Source organism: Ctenopharyngodon idella, chromosome 11 (assembly GCF_019924925.1).
Source record: "Ctenopharyngodon idella isolate HZGC_01 chromosome 11, HZGC01, whole genome shotgun sequence".
Lineage (NCBI taxonomy): Eukaryota > Metazoa > Chordata > Actinopteri > Cypriniformes > Xenocyprididae > Ctenopharyngodon > Ctenopharyngodon idella.
In genome coordinates, this window is record NC_067230.1 from 7,909,176 (window position 1) to 7,929,068 (window position 19,893).

General features: G+C 35.9%; 1 protein-coding gene across 5 annotated transcripts in view; it reads left to right on the forward strand.

The window, feature by feature from the left end:
* Window positions 1–19,893, forward strand: part of cdh4 (cadherin 4, type 1, R-cadherin (retinal)) — a 261,968-nt gene that overhangs the window by 214,150 nt on the left and 27,925 nt on the right. For all 5 annotated transcript variants that reach the window (XM_051911720.1, XM_051911721.1, XM_051911723.1 and 2 more), the window contains one exon: window positions 9,940–10,112. In XM_051911720.1, the coding sequence (XP_051767680.1) occupies window positions 9,940–10,112 (173 nt within the window). The remainder of the gene's footprint in view (window positions 1–9,939; window positions 10,113–19,893) is intronic.

A 19,893-nucleotide genomic window follows, 5' to 3' on the forward strand; every position in this document is an offset into this window, starting at 1 on the left:
AGGCTTATTATACTTCAGTGGTTCCCAAACTGGGGTGCGCGAGGTGACAAAAGGGGGTACGCGAACAAAATGCTGAGTAGTTCATTTAATTCTACCTTAAAATAATATTAAAACCGAGCATGTATTTCTAACTGCCAAAATGCCATAAATCCAGTACATTTAATGAAATTACCTCATCATTTGCAGTCAAAAATGACAGCATCCACACAAGCAGCATGCATATGATAGATTGCGTGCAGAGCCTGCTGCCTCAAATCGTGCTAAATTACTGTCGTTCTCGACAATGCATCTTTGTAAAAGTGGGGATTTAGCACTTAACCTTGCTCGCATGAAGAACAAATATAGAAACAGATAGTGGATTAATTTCGATTTAAGACTCAAACTTTCTCCCATACAAAAACATACCTTGTGTGAGTTCTTGTATTTAATGATGATAACGAGCAAGAATGCAATTGTTCCTAAATATCCACATGACTACAAACGTGACATTATTATACAACAGGTCAAAAAACAAAACGTACATTTTAAACACAGTACTGTCAGTATTTACTCTATTTTGCAATGAAATAATAGTTCTAACAAAAACCACAGCAGAACTACAACATATGTCTGTGTTTCGCGAACAATTCTGCGGGTTTGAACGAATTCAGTGCCACTTGCTTCGTTACTGAATGAATGACTCGATGACTCACTTATAAAAACAGTGACTTGCTGCCACCTACTGGCGGTTTTAGTTTAATATTTAAAGTTTTACTTAGATTTACCATCATTGCATATTTCTCTATTGAATATTTTTTTTATTTAAAACATTATTTATTTTATAAAGTTATTCATAAAGGTAAAAATATGCACTGGAAAATCTATTTAGGGGGCAAATATTGTCCCTTAATGGTAAAGGTGTGACTGCACTCTAAGTGGAAGAGAGGGGGTACGCAGAAGGATGGTAATCCCTTCAGAGGGTACTCCACTCTAAAAAGTTTGGGAACCACTGTTATATATTATGTTATTTGGTAATAATATATTGAGATCACACACATGCACACATCACATACAGTGCCACCTGAAAGTTTGTGAACCCCTTGCAGAATCTGTGAAAAATTTTAACAAAATAAAAGAGATAATACAAAATGCATGTTATTTTTTATTCAGTACTGTCCTGATAAAGATATTTTACATAAAAGATGTTTACATAAAATTCACAAGACAAAAAATAGCTGAATTTATTAAAATGACCCTGTGCAAAAGTTTGTGAACCATTTATTCTTAATACTGTGTGTGGTTACCTGAATGATCCACGACAGTTTTTTTGTTTTTTAATAGTTTTTTAATAGTTGTGTTTGAGTCCCTCAGTTGTCCTCAGTGTGAAAAGATGGATCTCAAAATCATTCAGTCACTGCTGGAAAGGGTTCAAATATGCAAAAAAATGCTTGAAATCTGAAGAATCTGCAGGACCTGGAGGATTTTTCTGAAGAACGCTAGGCAATTTAACTGCTCAGAACAAACAAGGGACTCATGAACAACCATCACAAAACAAAAAAAACAGTCGTAGATCATCCAGGTAACCACACACAGTATTAGGAATCAATGGTTCACAAATTTTTGAATGGGGTCATTTTAATAAATTCAGCTATTTTTTTGTCTTGTGAATTATATGTAAACATCTTTTATGTAAAATATCTTAATCAGGACAGTACTAAAAAAAAAATACCATGCATTTTGTATTATCTTTTATATTTTGTTAAAATTTTTCACAGATTCTGCAAGGGGCTCACAAACTTTCAAGTGGCACTGTATGTATATATATATATATATATATATATATAATGTTGTATTAAAGCTGCTGTCCGTAACTTTTTTTTGGTTAAAAATGATCCAAAGTCAATTTTTGAGCAAGTACATAACCAGCCATCTCCTTACCTTAGTCCGATTCACAACGGTAAGCTTGTAATAATGTTTTCTAATTGGGGTGGTACTGTTGGGTTTCCGCGGGAAATTCGAACATGTCGCAGTTCATCTTTGCGTCATTACGTCACATCTGTTTACATAGAATGAGTCCCAGCTAGTAGGCTATATCATGTGAGGATGCTGCAAGTGATGGATCATTTATAGCCTTTTCTTACAGCAGCTGCATTAATTAAACGTATCATTTTGATGGTGGATTGTATGGTATGACAAATTAACTTTAGAGATTAGACTGTACAGAAATTGAAATCTACAGGTAACGTTAATACACACTAAATGCACGTAGTCACGCAATGCTGATGTTGTTAACATTAACAATTTGAGAACAAAGTATAACAATAATTTTTACATGGTTTTATGTGATGTGAGCTAAGCGATCGTTAGATTTAATCACCATTTGCAGCACAATTTGTTGTAATGCTGTTTTTTCCTCAGTTGGTCAAAACAAAAGTGGCAAATTTGTTACCTGCTTGTTCAGATGACATTCTCCAGTGAAAATTATGTTGTTCATACTTCCAAGACTACAATCTGTGATTCTGAAGTACAGTATCAGTGCGGTGACTGACAGCCACACAATCTCCTCAAAACATTAGATTCATCCGCACTGAGTAGCCGTGCCGATGCACATCCTACGTAAAGATAATAATTCCGCAAAGAACTGCAATTCTACCAGCATGGTTATATTTTTACAAAATTCCGGGCCGAGAACGGTTTGTGTATTTCTCAAGTGGAAATTTAACTGGAACCATTCCTTATTGTTCTTTCGTCCGACGGTGAAAAAGCACCTAACGTATGACATGATCAAATTGATTGATTATGGATTTGTGTGCACAGCAGACAATAAACAAGATATATGCACTGATTGTTATTTTTAAGATGATTATTTTTTATGAGATTACGCGGTATGCGTCAGATAATTATCACTATCATTGTAATAATTCAAGATGATCAAGGGAATCTTATGCTTTCCCTTGATGATTAATTGAATACCCCATCTGAATCACCCCTTTCTGTAAACTCTTCTCTGTGCTCTTTGAACCAGCGTTCCCGTTGTGTCTAACAAACACAGGTTCAGATTATTCCTTTATTCTCCACCTCTTTGGTTTGTTAGGCTTCAGAGACGACTGGCTGAGCAGCGAGAGCAGATTGTGTCCAACTTTTGTAATGTTACGGCCCAGAAAGCTTGCCTCTGAGGACAAAACTTTAGTCTTTATTTTGTTGAGCTCTCCTCAAAGAAAACTTGATTCTCATGGGAATTCATAAACAAAGAGAAAAAGGAGCAGCACAATATTTTCTGTTTCCCTTCAGTAGAGCGTGGGTCTGCTCCACGCCAAACAAGCACTGCAAATTATCCATGGAAAACGGACGCGTTACAGGCTGTTCCATTATCCCTCTGCTGTCCATGCTGACATTTTATGTGAATTAAATACATGAAGTCCTCGCGAATTCAAGCTAACCTCCTCTCTCGGCCCTCATGAGACCGCAGTTAATCTCATTGCCTTGAAAATGGCAATGCCAATATTGCCCGTTGATCTTCTGCGATCACAAGGATTTAATCACAGCAGATGTTTTGTATATTTTAAACGTGAACGTTAAAGGAACATGTTTATCAGTTTAACTCACCAAGGGAAGCTTAGACCAAACAGATGCTCATATCAGAGTGTCTCTGAAGTATTACAGCGGATTTTCCATCAGCCCCTGCACTACAGGCCACGTTCAAAGAGGAGCATGCAGGGAAGTGTCCTTATCACCAGCCACAGATGTATGTGAACTTATCAGATCAATTCAACAGAGGGATCCAACTTTAAATGATACATTACTGATTTCAGTGCCAACGAAATACCTATTTGGAGGTGTAGACACATAGAGTAATTGAATTGTGTTCGTTGCTGCCTAAACAGTAATTGCCCAATTAACGCGCATTTAGAAGACTGATCCAATTTAAGTTTAATCCAATTCATCTGTGATTCAGACCTGGATCAAATTAAACTGTTTAGTGTGAATCCAACCTTTTTTTCCCATTAGTGCTGATGCATTGGCATGACTGCAAACAAAAAGTCTAATAAAAAGTAAGTTGTTCTTCATGTCAAGTCAATTCAGCTTTTATTTTCATTAAAAAAAATGTGTGTAGATGTGGAAATTAAATTGTGGTTCTCTTACAGATTCATTTTACATAAAACTATTTTAAATTTTAAAGTTGATCCTGTCAACTTTCTTAAAGGATTAGTTCACTTCAGAATTAAAATTTGCTGATAATTTACTCACCCCCATGTCATCCAAGATGTTCATGTCTTTTTTTCTTCATTCGAAAAGAAATTAAGGTTTTTGAGGAAAACATTCCAGGATTTTTCTCCAGCGGGTTGAAGGTCCAAATTGCAGTTTCAGTGCAGCTTCAAAGCGCTCTACACGATCAGTCATTTTCTAAAAAAAAAAAAAATGTATATACTTTTTAACCACAAACGCTCATCTTGCACTGTTCTGTGATCCGCCACGTGTTACGTTAGAAAGGTCACACGTTCACTTTTGTAGACACTTGATCGGTACTTCTGCCTACGTCACGCGTGACCTTTGTAACGTGATTATGTCATGCGTGGCGGATCGCAGAGCTAGTCCAGTACGAGCCTTTGTGGTTAAAAAGTATATAAATTTTTTTTTTTTTTTTTTTTTTTTTTTAGAAAATGACAGACCGTTTCGCTAGAAAAGACCCGTATTCCTCGACTGGGATCATGTAGAGCCCTTTGAAGCTGCACTGAAACTGCAATTTGAACCTTCCACCCATTGAACCACACTGAAGTCCACTATATGGAGAAAAATCCTGGAATGTTTTCCTCAAAAACCTTACTTTCTTTTCGACTGAAGAAAGAAAGACATGAACATCTTGGATGACATGGGGGAGAGTAAATTATTAGGAAATTTTCATTCAGAAGTGAACTAATCCTTTAATTCATGTTTCCGGTCTTATTTTAAAAGATTCATTCCAAAGAAAATTGAATGACATGCACCAGTGTTTGTCTTTATTTATTTATTAATAACGCTAGCATAGACTAGTCAATTAGACTAGCCACTTGTCGGCGCTGTCGGAAGCCATCAAATACTTGAGCGCGCAATAACCATACAATGCGCTTGTCTTTCTTAACGCAAAAAAAAAACGAGCCATGACCACAACCAAAGAGAGTATGTGACTACATGATTTTTTCTTATTGTTTTATTAACTATTTTGAACTGGTTGAGTGAAGATTTAAGTGATGTGAGTACAGATCTGTTACTTTTACTGTTGAAGATCTGCAGTGTTGCCAAGTCTGCATTTGTCCTGTGGAATTGAGCTACTTTTACATTGTTGTCCCACCCCCGGAACTCGATTCAAACGTTTCTTTTTTTGGCTGTGATTTTTAATAGCAATTGGGTTGATTTTGTTATGCAAACCTGGCAACCCTGAAGACCTGTAAAGGCTAATATTGTATACCCCTAAGCTAACTTTTAAAATATATTTAATAATATATCTAAGCACATATTGTTTGACGCCAAAGACGTGGATGTAAAGGTTATAATGTTGTCAATTTTAAAAAAAAGTGCTATTTTCCAAAATATATATACAAAATGCAGCCTGTTAATGTTTTTACAAGACATATAAGAGACGTAATTGTTGCATTGGGCTGTCAATAAATAACACTTGTTGACACAAACTATTATTTTTTAGTCTTTTTTTTTAAACAGTATCATAAACCACAAGTACTCGAGTAACTCTGGTATTGTTTAGACAAGTAACCAACTAGCAGAAATCAGTAGTTGTGCAACCGCTGTTTATTACAAGACAAACATCAGTGCATGTTTTCCAATTTTCTTTGGAAGTAATCTTTCAAGATTCTTTTTGGGCATTAGTTCTGTCTTACATTTTGTCTCCATTTAACTATTTGCTCTAAAAAATGTGTTGTGACACAATATATGGAAATTGTGAGATAATATTACAACACCACTACACAACATGGGCTTGATTACAGTGTGTGATCAGTATATTTAGAGAGAAATATACATTTTGTTTGGATAAAGTGATGTGGTATGATATTGTGGAATGGATGTTTGCAGTGTATAAAAGTTTAGTATTCTATAAGGAGGAACAGAATATTCACAATCCAGACTCTCTAGCAAAATAAATAAATAGTCCTTATGAATAGTTTTTGGGGATTTATTCCATTTTAGTAACAATCTATGAAGCAGTTAAGGCTGCTTCGCAGTTCTCACATTCTCAAAGAAATAGAAAGTTTTCTTGTACTTTTCACAATAATTAAGCATAATTTTCACTTTTTTTCCTCAATACCCTGTAGAAAATGTGCATGCCAAAAAGTCAGCTGCACCACGCAACGATAGCATTTAGAAAACTGCAAGCCAATTATCCATTGAAATGATTTCTTTTCTCTCTTTTTTCCTCCCATCTTCAAACTATTCTCTGTTGTTTTGCATTTTACTGGCCTCAAAAATCAACATTGATCCCGCCTCGTATTTTAGTCACATGAATCCTTGTTTACTTTCCTTTCTGTTCTCTCGCCTAAATAACCAGTGACAAGGGGATATTTTTGCTGTCTGTTTCAGAGAAAAACAAGCCACAGCAAAAAACGAGCGGCACGACTAGAAAATTTTGTTTTCACACTTCCAGCTCACACAACCGATAAGGAAATTTGCTAACAGTGGACGATAGGACGCTACTAGACGCTCAGCCTCAGACAGCTGGCCATGGGGGTTAATTAGGCCCTGACGTCCGCACACGAGAGAGGAGAAGAGAGAGGAAAAGCGAGCGCTGAGAGGAGAGAGGAATGTTTCAATCAGTTTAATGGACTTAAAGTAGGCGTCTGCCTCTGGCTCTTTTTTGCAGGAAAAGTCATTTGCCTCTTCATAGTCCTCAAAGGACTCCATATGGCTACGGCCCTGACAAAACAGATTTGCTTTGAAAGCCTCACCGTGAGGGTGGTGTGAGACAGTGCTGAGTGTAATCTGCAGTGGAAAACGGAGTGATAACAGCTTGGAGGACTGGTTTAGTCTGGCTAGCAGCTTGTCTCGGATGGACAGCCATGTATAGAGAGCTTTTATGTCGTATTTTCAATGTAAGCACGTTGTGATGTAGCCGTACCATAAGCAATTGAAAATTGCGAAAGAGTGGAGGCGAGATGGATTTTGTGTGTTCGGGTTCGAAAAGAATACTTATTTTCGCATCAGACAGCCTTGAAATGGGAAAAGATTGGAAAAGATAAGTTTCTTTTAACCCAGCCGGCGCTGCGAGGGTCGGTTTCCATTCTCAGGCTGGTTATGTTAAACTTGTTAAAACTAATGACTCCCCAATTTCTTATATACCTGTGAAAGAGAGAGGCTCCCGACCAGCATGCGTCTAATGAAAGGAGGAATTTTGAGCTTCAGTGGTTTAAGTCGAAAAGCAATTACAGCATTGAATTAGTTTTCAAATTAAAAAGCAATTGAAAAGGCCCAGGGGTTAACTGTTTCCTGCATGGTCATCTCTCTCACTTTTACACATAAAGAGCATTTAATCCCGTTACAGAATGGCACTCATTGAAAATTGAAGGCGACAGAGTTGACATGCAACTCTTTTGTCTTCTTCATCCCTCCACATGTGCTCGCTTGCTCTCTGGTTGTTCAAAAATTGATGTAGCCCTATCAGAAGAGGGCTTAATTGTTTTTCTTCTCCCTTCGCTCATTTCTTCCTTTTCCTCTTTCTCATGGGGCGTAGTGACAGATTCTGCTCTGAAACTTAATGAACTTTGAAATAGAACTCTCAGCCACAATTATCCCCTCGTAGGTGTGTTGTCACAAAATGATGGCACTATCTCCACACAATTACAGCTGGGCCGGAAAAACCTGCGAACGCATGAGGTCTTGCGCGTGGCTAAATGTGCGGCCGCCCCCCTCAGACCGGCTTTCTGGGTCGCCGTGGCCATTAATATTAAATGACAGAAGTGACTGGAACACAGGAGCGACAGAATGACATTAACACAGAATGACAGGGTGACATTTTGCCCACATCGCAAGGAGGTTTATCCTCCGTTTCTCTATTTGGAGGCCCCTAATTGCTCACTCACATTTGAGATGGTGTGAGACAAGCTCTCAGAAATCGATAAACATGTTTTGGGACTAAAGGCCATACGGACCCCCACCTGCATCATCTGGCACCTGACGCCTTACACTTGCGCAAACACATTTCACACTGTTGATTGCCGTTTTTAAACATATACTTAGAACAAAAAGACGCAAGAGAAGAGGCTTTTGATGATGATGATGCCCAAAATAATGAAAATGTGTATCAAAACAAAATTTATGAACATTTTTAAAAAATTTAGACACAAATATAAACATAATGATATTATGTGTAGTGTGTTGTGTTATATGTAAACATCTAAATAACAACATATTTACAATATGAAATACATATTTTCACATAATTATTTTAAATTCACCTAGTGTGTGTGTGTGTGTGTGTGTGTGTGTATATTTATATATATAAATTATCATATAATTCATTAATTAAAAGTATACTTTATAATAAATAAAATAATAAAAAAACATTTTTAAATATAATTGTACTTAAATGTTGAGTATTTAATATTTAAATACATAAATATGATTTTATTCATATTTATATATATATATATATATATATATAATTATTAATTTATTAATTTATAATTAATATAATTTAATTTAAATTATAAATTATAAATGTAATTAAATATTGAGTATTTAATATTTAAAAACATATAAAATATAAGTTTTACTATGCAGTACTATATATAGTAAATATAAATATATTATTAGTATTATTACTAGTAATTTAAATGAGCTCAATTTTTTAATCATATTTTTTGGGGGAAAAAATTTAGATACAAATATGAACAAAAAACATGATATGTGTATTGTGTTGTAAACAACAACATTCACAATATGAAATACATATTTTCACATAACTTATTTCAAGTTCACATAGTAAATATATATATATATATATATATATATATATATATATATATATATAATTAATTAATTTATTAATTTTTTGATTAATATAATTTACAATACAAATTGTTTTTTTAAATTATAATTGTATGTGTATATATATATACACACAGTGAAACCAAAAATTATTCAGATATTTTTGATATATTTTTACTAGTGGGTGCAGGACACTATAGTTCATTTATGTAAGTGAGGATAGCAAAATAAAGTAAACTGTGACATATTATACCCAAAAATTCTTCATACAGTGGACTACCAGTAAAATTGATCAAAATTTGGAACCAAAAATTATTCAGACACTTTGACCTGACCATGTTTTGCTTAAGTGTTATCTAACATAATTAAGATGAATTTTTTTCTGACACAGTTTAACTCTGAAATCTTGTCATATTTTATTACCATTTTTTTTAAACTACATAATTTTTTAATCAAATTTTTGCTGACAGGTAAACTTGTTTAGTTGTCCATAATCCATAGTCCATAACAGTCTTGATTGTCTTGTCTTCATTATTGCTGACAAAAATACAAACCCTTAAAAAATCCTTTAGAAACTTCAAATAATAACAAAAATTTTATGGAACATTTTTATCAGTAATTTGGTTTTAAATTTAACACTGCCCACACAGCTATTGCAGGGCTGAGTGATAACAAATGTAATGGAGGTGAGAGAGGCAGACGGACCCTCATTACTGAGCAGATTTTGTATGGAGAGCAGAATCAGGGATGATGAAGATGAGACAGCTTAGGTGAGAAAGACCGCAGGATCAGATGTGACGTTTGGACATTGCTCTGACAGCGGGAGCAGCACACAAATTTTGAATCATTGATCAAATAGCCACCGCTTGAGCGTGTTTGTTCATAGCGACTCGGACAAACAGGCGCAGCTGCTTTGTGACAGAAACTGAGCGATTAGGCATGCGTTAGTGTTTTGATTCACGCTTGTTTACCTCTCTTCCTCTGCAGGCACTTCTGTAATGCAGGTAACGGCCTTTGACGCCGACGACAGCACCACGGCGAACGGGCTGGTGCACTATCGCATCCTGAGCCAGACGCCACACATCCCCATTCCTAACATGTTTACTATTAACGGAGCCACAGGAGAGATCAGCACCATCGCTGCAGGCATCGACAGAGAGGTTTGTCTCGTCTCTGGTTTTGACGTACATGTAAAAGCAAGATTCTTCCAAGAACCTGCTACCGTTTTATTTGTCTTTCAAGGAACTGTTGATTAGTGTGTAATGGCTTTGGCATTCTCACCTTAATGGATTTGAGTGTACGAGTGTGATTGCTTACATACACCTTGCCATTCCAAGAATGTTTGTCCTGGCCTCCCTTTTTTGTCTCCCCTAGCGTTCTGACATAATTAGTTCTCAGCTATGATGTGTCTGAGCATACTTGGTGTGGATGGTCTCCTGTGAACAACATTTTGAAGAGACACTCTTGCACTATAGCAAACAGTGCTTTTAGAATCAACTTAATGATCAGCCTGTCCTTTGAGCTGTCTGTGACCTTTTCACGTTGAAGAGCAGCTATCTGCCCTCCCAGAACACCCCATCAGAGCAGGACAACAGCTACAGCTTCAATGACTAGAATGCTGAAAATGCTGCAAATACAGTATCGTGGCTGATATTTCAGTTCACATACTGTGCTATGTATGCTGGGTAAGGATCAGTGCATTTCAAATCACTGTATATTAGCATATTTCAAAAAAGGTACTTCGAAATGACTGCAAAAAGACTTTTTGCATGGTTTTTGGGCTAATATCACACACAAACCCATGCGTTATGAAAAATTAAGTGGTTTTACTGTTGCGTAAATGTTGCAGAGTAGGAAGGGCCACATTAGCTGGCTAATTCCTGGGATTCGGTAATATTTCAGTCTCCCAGACTTTTTAAAGTGGTGGTTCACCAAAAGCTTTTCACAATACTTTGGTATATCCATTATAATGAATAAAATAATTACTGCATTTAAATAATTTTTATCATAAAAAAATGTCTTACTTCTATCTTGCTCTAAGCATTTTGTCATGTCCCTGAGGCACTTCACTGAATTTGTACTTAAAACAAATATTTAACTAAAATTGCACAGTGTCTATAATTCTTGACAATATTGTAAGTATTTATTTGTGTTGCTTTCTTGTGAAAAACATTTTTCTAAAAAAAGAAGCAAAATATTTTATAATAAAAAAAAAAGGCTATAAAATTATGTCCCTCAGTCTGAACTCAACCCCGTCATGCCAAACATTCTCCACCTATAATAATTTAGACTCCACCCAAATAATGTGACATAATTTACCAAAAAAGACATCATTCAGGTCTCTTTAACAGTGGTGCAGAAGATGGTAAGTAGCATCATACTTTTTTATTCATATTGAGGCATATAATTGTCAAGGATGGTGCTGTCAAGCCCAAAAATGAAAATTCTGTCATTAGTTACTCACCCTCAGGTCGTTCCACACCTGTAAGATCTTCGTTCGTCTTCGGAACACAAATTAAAATATTTTTGTTAAAATCCAATGGCTCAGTGAGGCCTCCATTGACAGCAAGATAATTAACAATTTCAAATGCCCAGAAAGGTACTGAAGACATATTTAAAACAGTTCATGTGACCACAGTGCTTCAACCTTAATGTTATGAAGCGATGAGAACACTTTTTTGTGCGCCAAAAAAGAAAAGTGTTAACTATCTTGCAGCCTGAAAGTGTTTATTATCTTGCAGCCAACGGAGGCCTCACTGAGCCATCGGATTTTATCAAAAATATCTTAATTTGTGTTCTGAAGAACACTGTATGAAGGTCTTACGGGTGTGGAACGACATGAGGGTGAGTAATTAATGACAGAATTTTCATTTTTGGGTGAACTAACCCTTTAATTACTCACCCTCATGTTGTTCCAAATCTGTAAGACTTTCGTTCATCTTCGGAACACAAATGAAGATCTTTTTAATGAAATCTAAGAGCTTTCTGTCAAAGTGGTTGTCATGTAGCCATCTATGGAGGAACACATTGTATAATTCAACATTTCAATAAAAAAATTTATAAAACAGTCAGCTTTGTCATAATTACAGCCGAAATACCAGAAATATCTTAGTGTCCTTTGAATATTGTGTTGGACAACAGGGGCCTTTGAGTCAAAAATGTTGAGAACCACTGGTCTAATATTGTTTTGGACCCCATTGACTTTAATATTATCTTTTTCATCAGTTCCTCAAAATCATACAGGTTTGGAACGACATGATTCAAGACAATGCTATGACAAAAAACTTTTATGATCCACCAAATGTATCTTGGCACCTGGCATTATTTCATACTGGGTTAAACGTATTTGCTTGATTCCCCGGATTGTGTGTATTTTTCACACTCGATATGCAGACTGGTATTCAGCTTGTTTCATTTCTGGGATTTTCTAGCTTGTCCTCTGTTGTACAACAGAGTTATGTACATGCTCTCGAGTCTTGTTATGCTTATTATTTCCAGCCCCACCTAAAATTAATTCAGATAATCACTGGAGTCTTCTTTAGAATGCAGTTGACTTCATTTTCAATACATGCATACACTCACATACCCACACAAATGAACTCTGTGGGTCATGGGAACAGCTTTCCCATAACTCATCTGAGTCTCAGAGCCTGACCCTTCCCACCAGACGTGTTTCCCACTTTAACCTCTTCATTAATCCCCCTCTCTATCGCTCTAGCAATCCTTCTTTCTTGAACACACACACACACACACACACACACACACACACACACACACACACACTCTCTAACAAACACAAGCACACACACAGTTGTGTGCTCCTCCTTAACCTCCCTCTGCTCCACTAATGAGCAGGGTCATTCAGAGGTCCATTCAATTTATCCCAGAATGCTTAAGCGGACCTGCGGGGAAGTCTTTCAACTTCCCCTTTATCTCTCCATCCTACGTGATCCCTTCCTTTCTCGTCACAGATTCTACTCCCATTCTCATTAGCATCATATTAAAATATTCAAACATTTCTAGTTGTAGTAACTGGAGACCACTTTCTCAGAAGTATTAATTATACAACAAATAGTGCTGTTTGTCAAGTATAATTGATGATGATGATTAGGGGTGGGCGATATGACCAAATTCTTATTTCATGATATGAGAAATTTTATTTCACAATAACGATATATATCACAATATTGTTATTTTGTTATTTTATCTCATCTCATTTCTGTTATTAGAAGCAAATTACAAACAATAGGACGAATACAATATAACAAAAATATGAATTTTATACCATGGTAACGACATATATCATTATACCGCCCAGCCCTGATGATGATGATGATGATGATGATGATTTATTATTATTCAAGTGTAGCTATTATCGGTAACACTTTAGTGACAGAACTTTGTTATATATATACTTTTATTTTATAATAATAACAGCAAAAATAGAATTATTAGTAGTAGTAGTAGAAGTAGTTGTAGTAGTGTCATCATCATCATAAATGTGGCTATTATTAATTACACTTTACTGCCGGAACTATTTGTTATATAAATACTTTTATTTTATAATAATAATAACAGCAAAAATAATAGGAATTATTATTAGTAGTAGGAGTAGTATCATCATCATCATCATAAGTGTGGCTATTATTAATTACACTTTACTGCCAGAAATATTTGTTCTATACATACTTTTATTGTATAATAATAACAGCAAAAATAATAGGAATTATTATTAGTAGTAGTAGTAGTAGTAGTAGTAGTATCATCATCATCATCATCATAAGTGTGGCTATTATTAATTACACTTTACTGCCAGAACTATTTGTTATATAAATACTTTTATTTTATAATAGTAATAATAACAGCAACAATAATAATATGATTTTTAAAATTATTATTATTATTATTCAATCGCACTTGAGCTCGGGAACTATTTGTCTATTACTAATTTATAATTAATTATTTTAATAATAATAATAATAATAATAATAATAATAGCAATTGAAACAATTAAAACAGTTGTTATATTATTAAATTACCCATTGAACATTAGTGGCTTGGATCAATTCATTGTTGGTGGTGTTTTATTAAAATAGGCTACTTTGCAGTCATTGCTGTGATTTTTCCCATGCTTAAGGGGTTTTTGGCAATATAGTTCCATTACAGCCGTCATCATCATTCCTTTGGCATCTTGTTTCACTTGGCGCATAAAGTTCTCTACCCTTCATGCCAGGTTAGATGACGTTTGCTGTCATCTCAAGATTTGCTATTTTCTCTCTGACAAGTTATCATAAGTCTATACCTGGAGCAGTAACTCTTGCTAATCCAATGACTAAGACAGGCTGGCTGAGAAGGTCTCTACAGGAGCATGAATGTGGGTCGTGGTGCCTACTGCAGGCAGGTAATCTGTCCTCCTCTCAGGACCAGAGAGCGACCCTCATTAATCTAATGCAGTGATTGCACTCTCTTCCACCTGTGCTCTCCAATTAGAACTAGGACAGGCTTATGTGTTTACAAAGCCTATATCGCAAATGGGACATTTGGAAGATTTTCAACATCACATTCTGTCAGTGAAGACGTTGTTGGACGACACTGAAAGGAATAGTTCACCCAAAAATGAAAATTCTGTCAATATTTACTCACCCTCATGTCGTTCCAAACTTTTTCTTCCATGAAACACAAACAATGATGTTGTTGGACAGAATGTACAAAATTCACACACACACACACACACACACAGAAAAAAAATATTACTACAGGCTTAGAACAACATGCACGGGGTTGAGTAATACCAAAAGGGCCTGAGTAAATGATGACAGCATTTAGTATTTGTGCGAATTATACATAGGCTATGCTGTAAAATCTAATTAGTTACACTTACTTTAAAAAAAAAAAAAAAAAAAAGCATGGAAACCGACTGAAGTAAAGTAAAATAGGAATAGTATGTTTTACTGGCAAATGCTTAGTATAGTTCACTTAAACTAGAGTTCTAGTAACTAAAAAAGAACTGTAGAGAGTACTTGATAATTTACTTTAGATTTACTCTTGACTTTGTATAGCCATCGTTGTAACCATTGCTGTGTTTTGCATGTTGAATGTTGAAGTCTGTGTGTGACTCAAGCATGGTTAATTGCAAAATATTTCACAAATTTTGAGGGATTATATCAACCAATTAAAAGTTTCACAAGGTGTTTGATATGTGTTAACAATAAAAATTTAAAAGATAAAAGACTAGTTAATGATTTAGTCAGAAAGCAACCTATTTAGTTTTAAAAGCAACTTATTTTTTACTTCCCCTTCCTCTGAAACCAAATAACTGTGATTTCTTGTTGCATTGTTACAACAATAGGAAGAGAATTACAATCATATAAATGAAGTTCCAAGTGCCCAACCAGAGCTAACACTGATCACCATAATGGTGAGTCAAACAAAAACATTTTAGGAAAATCAACATCAATTTATGAAGTCAGCTTATGTGATGTTCTCTCAAATGTTTCAGTTGTATTGACAATTCAACTTTTTCAGATGAATTTGGGAAATTATTGAATGCAACTAGAGAAAGATAACTGCAGAATTGGAGGAAATCTTTTAAGAATTGCCCTGCCCTTTTTTTTCTTGGAAAAAAAGAAAAAAGAAAAAAAAAGGCACTCAAACCAATCAATTAATCTTAACCTGGATTTTCTGAGTAAACAAGGCATAGTATGTGTATGTGAATAATACAGATTTCTGGATTTTACAATTAAGATAAGACATTAAGTAAAGTTAACGAAAAAGTGTTGGATTTTACAGTGTACACTGTACACTACCATTCAAAAGTTTTGCACCAGAAAGATCTCTATTTTTTTATGAATTTAATACTTTTATTCAGAAAAGATGCATTAAAGAGGCATTGCTGTTTGTATGTCCACTTAGTGTTTAGATAGGTGGTCTTACATGAATACGCTCCCCTATTTCAATGTTGTACACAGCAGGTGGCACATGGGAGATGGGCAGCTATCTACACACACACACATAGCCATCCTAACATTTACCTCTCTGCATTTCCATCTGTCTCCTTCACGTACACATTTTCTCATCAGGAGCGCAATCCTCCTCCATCAGTACCTGTAGTCTAATTGGAATATTTATGCAGTAATTAGTGGGTTGAAGAAGCCTAGTGCAGTTGCTTGCAATGGTGGGAGTTCACATTCACTTTAATGTCACACACATCTGATCAGGTCTGAATACCAATTACCCTCTCACACCGAGACCCCATCACCTCTACACACCTCTTAACCTGCTCGCCATCACCTGTCTGATTACAGCAGCTAACAAGCAGCCCCTCTCCCCGTCTTTTTGCACTGCATGCCTTTTACTGCAACTGTCATCTTGTCTTATGCCCCTCATGGCAAATACGTCCATTTTATGCACTTTACAACCAGCTTTTCCCCTTTCTGTCATTTTATTTCTTCTCTTTTCTCTTTAATAGTATGAATATATAATATCATTCAGGAATTAAATGGAATTGGTTGTGTGTTTTAATGGGTTTAGGAAAGATATAATTCTGCAGATAGAAGTTAAAAATGAGTCATTCATTCACTCTCATGCCATTCCAAACCCTTATGGCTTATTTTCCTCTGTAGATCACAAAAGGAAAAGTTTGGAAGAATGTTCATGCTCCTCTTTTCTATACAATGAAGGTGGAACTGTCAAGCTCCAAAAGGACAAAAAGCATTCGCCAAAATAAAAGTTTAATGTTTGAAAATGAACAGTGTACGACAGCCATAAATATTGCGATTGTAATTTTACTGTTGTACTATAAAATACAATTATTATTATTATTATTATTATTATTATTATTAAATAGTGCACTATTACAACTGTAATGTTTCTTATTTTGTTTTTTATTTAATTATTATTATTATTATTATTATGGTCATATTGATACATAATCACAACAGTTTTGGTAATTCCAAGTCTCCAAGTCAAATGATAGCTTTGTGTGAGGAAGAGACTGAAATTTAAATAAATTGCTTGGAAAAGAGACCAATATATCTGCCATTATTTGGCATTTTTAATTATTGGCATTAGCCAATACGTTTTTCTGTTTGGCCAAGAAGGACTTTTATTTTGACCCTTAAAAATCTATATAGGTCGACCACTAGAAAAGAGCAGCAGGACAATCTGTTATAAATATATCCTTTTGTGTTCCGCGTTAGAAAGAAAGTCATACAATTTCAAAAGACATGAGGGTGAGTAAATGATGATGGAATTTGAAGTTATATATGAACTATGCCTTTAAATGGTGCTATTCAACTTAATGTAGCATAAACGTTCTTTTCATTTAACAGATGTCATGATATATAACAGTGTTTGGTCAGGAATTTGAATCACATAAAATCAAAGCGCTTAAAGGTTCTGCAGTGACAGTGCTGTATCTTTTGCCCTGCATGTCTGTCTCTGCAGCTCTGTGAATCTGTTCGAGCCAGATTGTCCAGGCTGTTGCTTTTCATTACCTGTCTCTTGTCTCTGCCAGAGGCCATGTGGTCTGTGTGCGTGTGTGCGTGCGCGCTTGCCTAGTTGTGTCAGGTCTGGGTTAGAACGTGTCCACTCTGCCGCGCCTGATTAGGGAATCGATCGGTGTGAAGTGCGTGTGTGTGTGTGTCCGAGTCATTCCCAGATGATCCAAAGCTTCCTGTATGAGTGAGATGAGGAGAATCATAACTTCTGGTGCACTCTCTCCACTATCATCTGCTCCAACGTTGTTTTCCTCCTCACCTTCCCCTTATCACCTCTCCTCTTTCCTTCTCTCCCAATGGAGCGAATGAGGTGTCGGAGAGAAGTGAGGTCAGGGCCCGTTGGGCTGTGAAATGCTCCTCATAACAGTTGACTCAAGAGTCTGTATGGGTGAAACTCGTCTCTCGGTGGATCTGCTCTCACATCGCCAAGATTCTGCCAGTCCTGTGGTGTAATCGTTTTACATTCTCTTCAGGACTGGAAATGTGTTTAAGCTCGTCTCTTGGTGTCACGTTCCCATCCCCACAGCCGGCGCTGTATGAAATGTGTGCGAGATTAATTACACACTGATTTGTTTCTCTTGTTCTCTGCAGAGCATAACCAGAGGAGACAGTATTGATATTTCATTATGGTGTTAATAAAGGTCAGCTGCTATTGAGTTCTCATTAATAGAGCCGAACTGGGCAATATTAAGGAGAAGACGCAGGTTTTAATGACTCTCAGTGTGTGTCCGTGGTACTCTGCAGTTCTTTAAGTGCTTTAAAACTGGGAGCACTGCTCTGAGGAGTCTCTGACCTGCCACTTAAATACAACTACCTGAGGGAGAGAGAAATATGAATGGATAGACAGAACGATTGATTGAAAGACTCAGTCTAAACCTGTCCAATCAGTCAGTAAATATAACGTTTTTATTTGAAGTTTCCCACTATGGAAACTGGTTTCAGACAGGCTTCCAGGCATCATAAGGTAATGTCAAATGAGCTAGAACAAATTCAATTGAGCATTAGAGAAAACCAAATGAATATTTATTGACTACATTGAATATTTCCTAGTATAAATGGTATCAGAACATGGATATTTATGAATTAAAGGGTTAGTTCGCCCAAAAATGAAAGTTCTGTCATTAAGTACTCACCCTCATGTTGTTCAGGTCAGCCAGCACATCACATGCAGAGGATTGTGGGATATGTTCTTTACAGCTGTAAAAAATATATATGTGGCAGAGCAATCTACAGGCCACAATCGGCCCGGTTAACACACAACGATGCCTAGTCTGAGCCGCAGGCGCCGCGGGGCAGCCGAGCTTGGGCCGATTACAACATGCTATCTGGGGTGTCACTGTAAACCCTAACACTCAAAATAATGAATTTGTTTGAGTAGGACAAACTTAAATTAAACAAATTAGTTCAGTCACATTAACTTTTATGAGTATTTAGCACTTTCTTTTTCTTTCAAGCTCACAGAACTGATATATTTTAAGTAAACTGAACTGTTTCATTGTTTTGAGTTTTATTAACTTATTTCTTTTAATTTAGACAAACTTAAGTATAACTGAACTAGGCTGGGATTTCTATTTCCCAGCATGCTTTGCCCATGGCACTCAAAAGGTAGAGTAAATAATTAAGTGTCATATAATGTATGTTTTTTTGTGCTAGATTAATGGTAAGGGAGATTTAGTGATTACTGTTTTGTTATGCTAATTTAGAAAAGTTTCTGTTAATGTGGGTTTTTGGAGAGTTGCCATCATGGTGACAAGTGGTGCATGCGGCTTGGTTTGTTAAATGCTTTATATTGCTGTACTCATTCAGCAAGTGCTATACCGTGCTATTGTTAACATGTTAGCAAATTAGCAAGTTAGCATTTTCTGAATTCGTTGTTATAACTAGCTAATTTTACAATAATAAAAATGTTTACAATGGGGTTACATGATAATGTTAAGTTAAATGTCTAAGTGTACTCAAATATGTCAAGTGAAGAATAATTAAAATGTAATCTTCATTAAAAAGTAGTAAAAAAATTAAAAAATCTGCCAGTTCTGCTTACTTAAACTTTGAATTTCTTAACTTAAAAATTTTGAGGCAACTGACTGCCTCAATTTTTTTTTGAGATTTCGCAACTTATTCGGGTACAGTGTAATTATGCTGCCTATGTAGGCAGTACTATGCCATAAAGTCAGAGAAGGCATTTCCCCTCAATGTTTAGGTGTGATCAAATTTATGTCCCATGTTCAGTCATCTCCTAAAACAAAAGGAAGCCATCAAGATCTTCAGCAAGGTCTTGTGAGGGTATTCATTGCTTTACAGCAGCAGTCATCCACCTCCCTCCAAGACACCCAGACCTGTCTCAGTGGAACACTGACTTGTCCTTGACTCCCCCTACTTCCTGTCTGCCGCAACAGAAGGCTTTCGGCCAACCGGATTAATACGGCTGGAGCTGAAAGAGGCA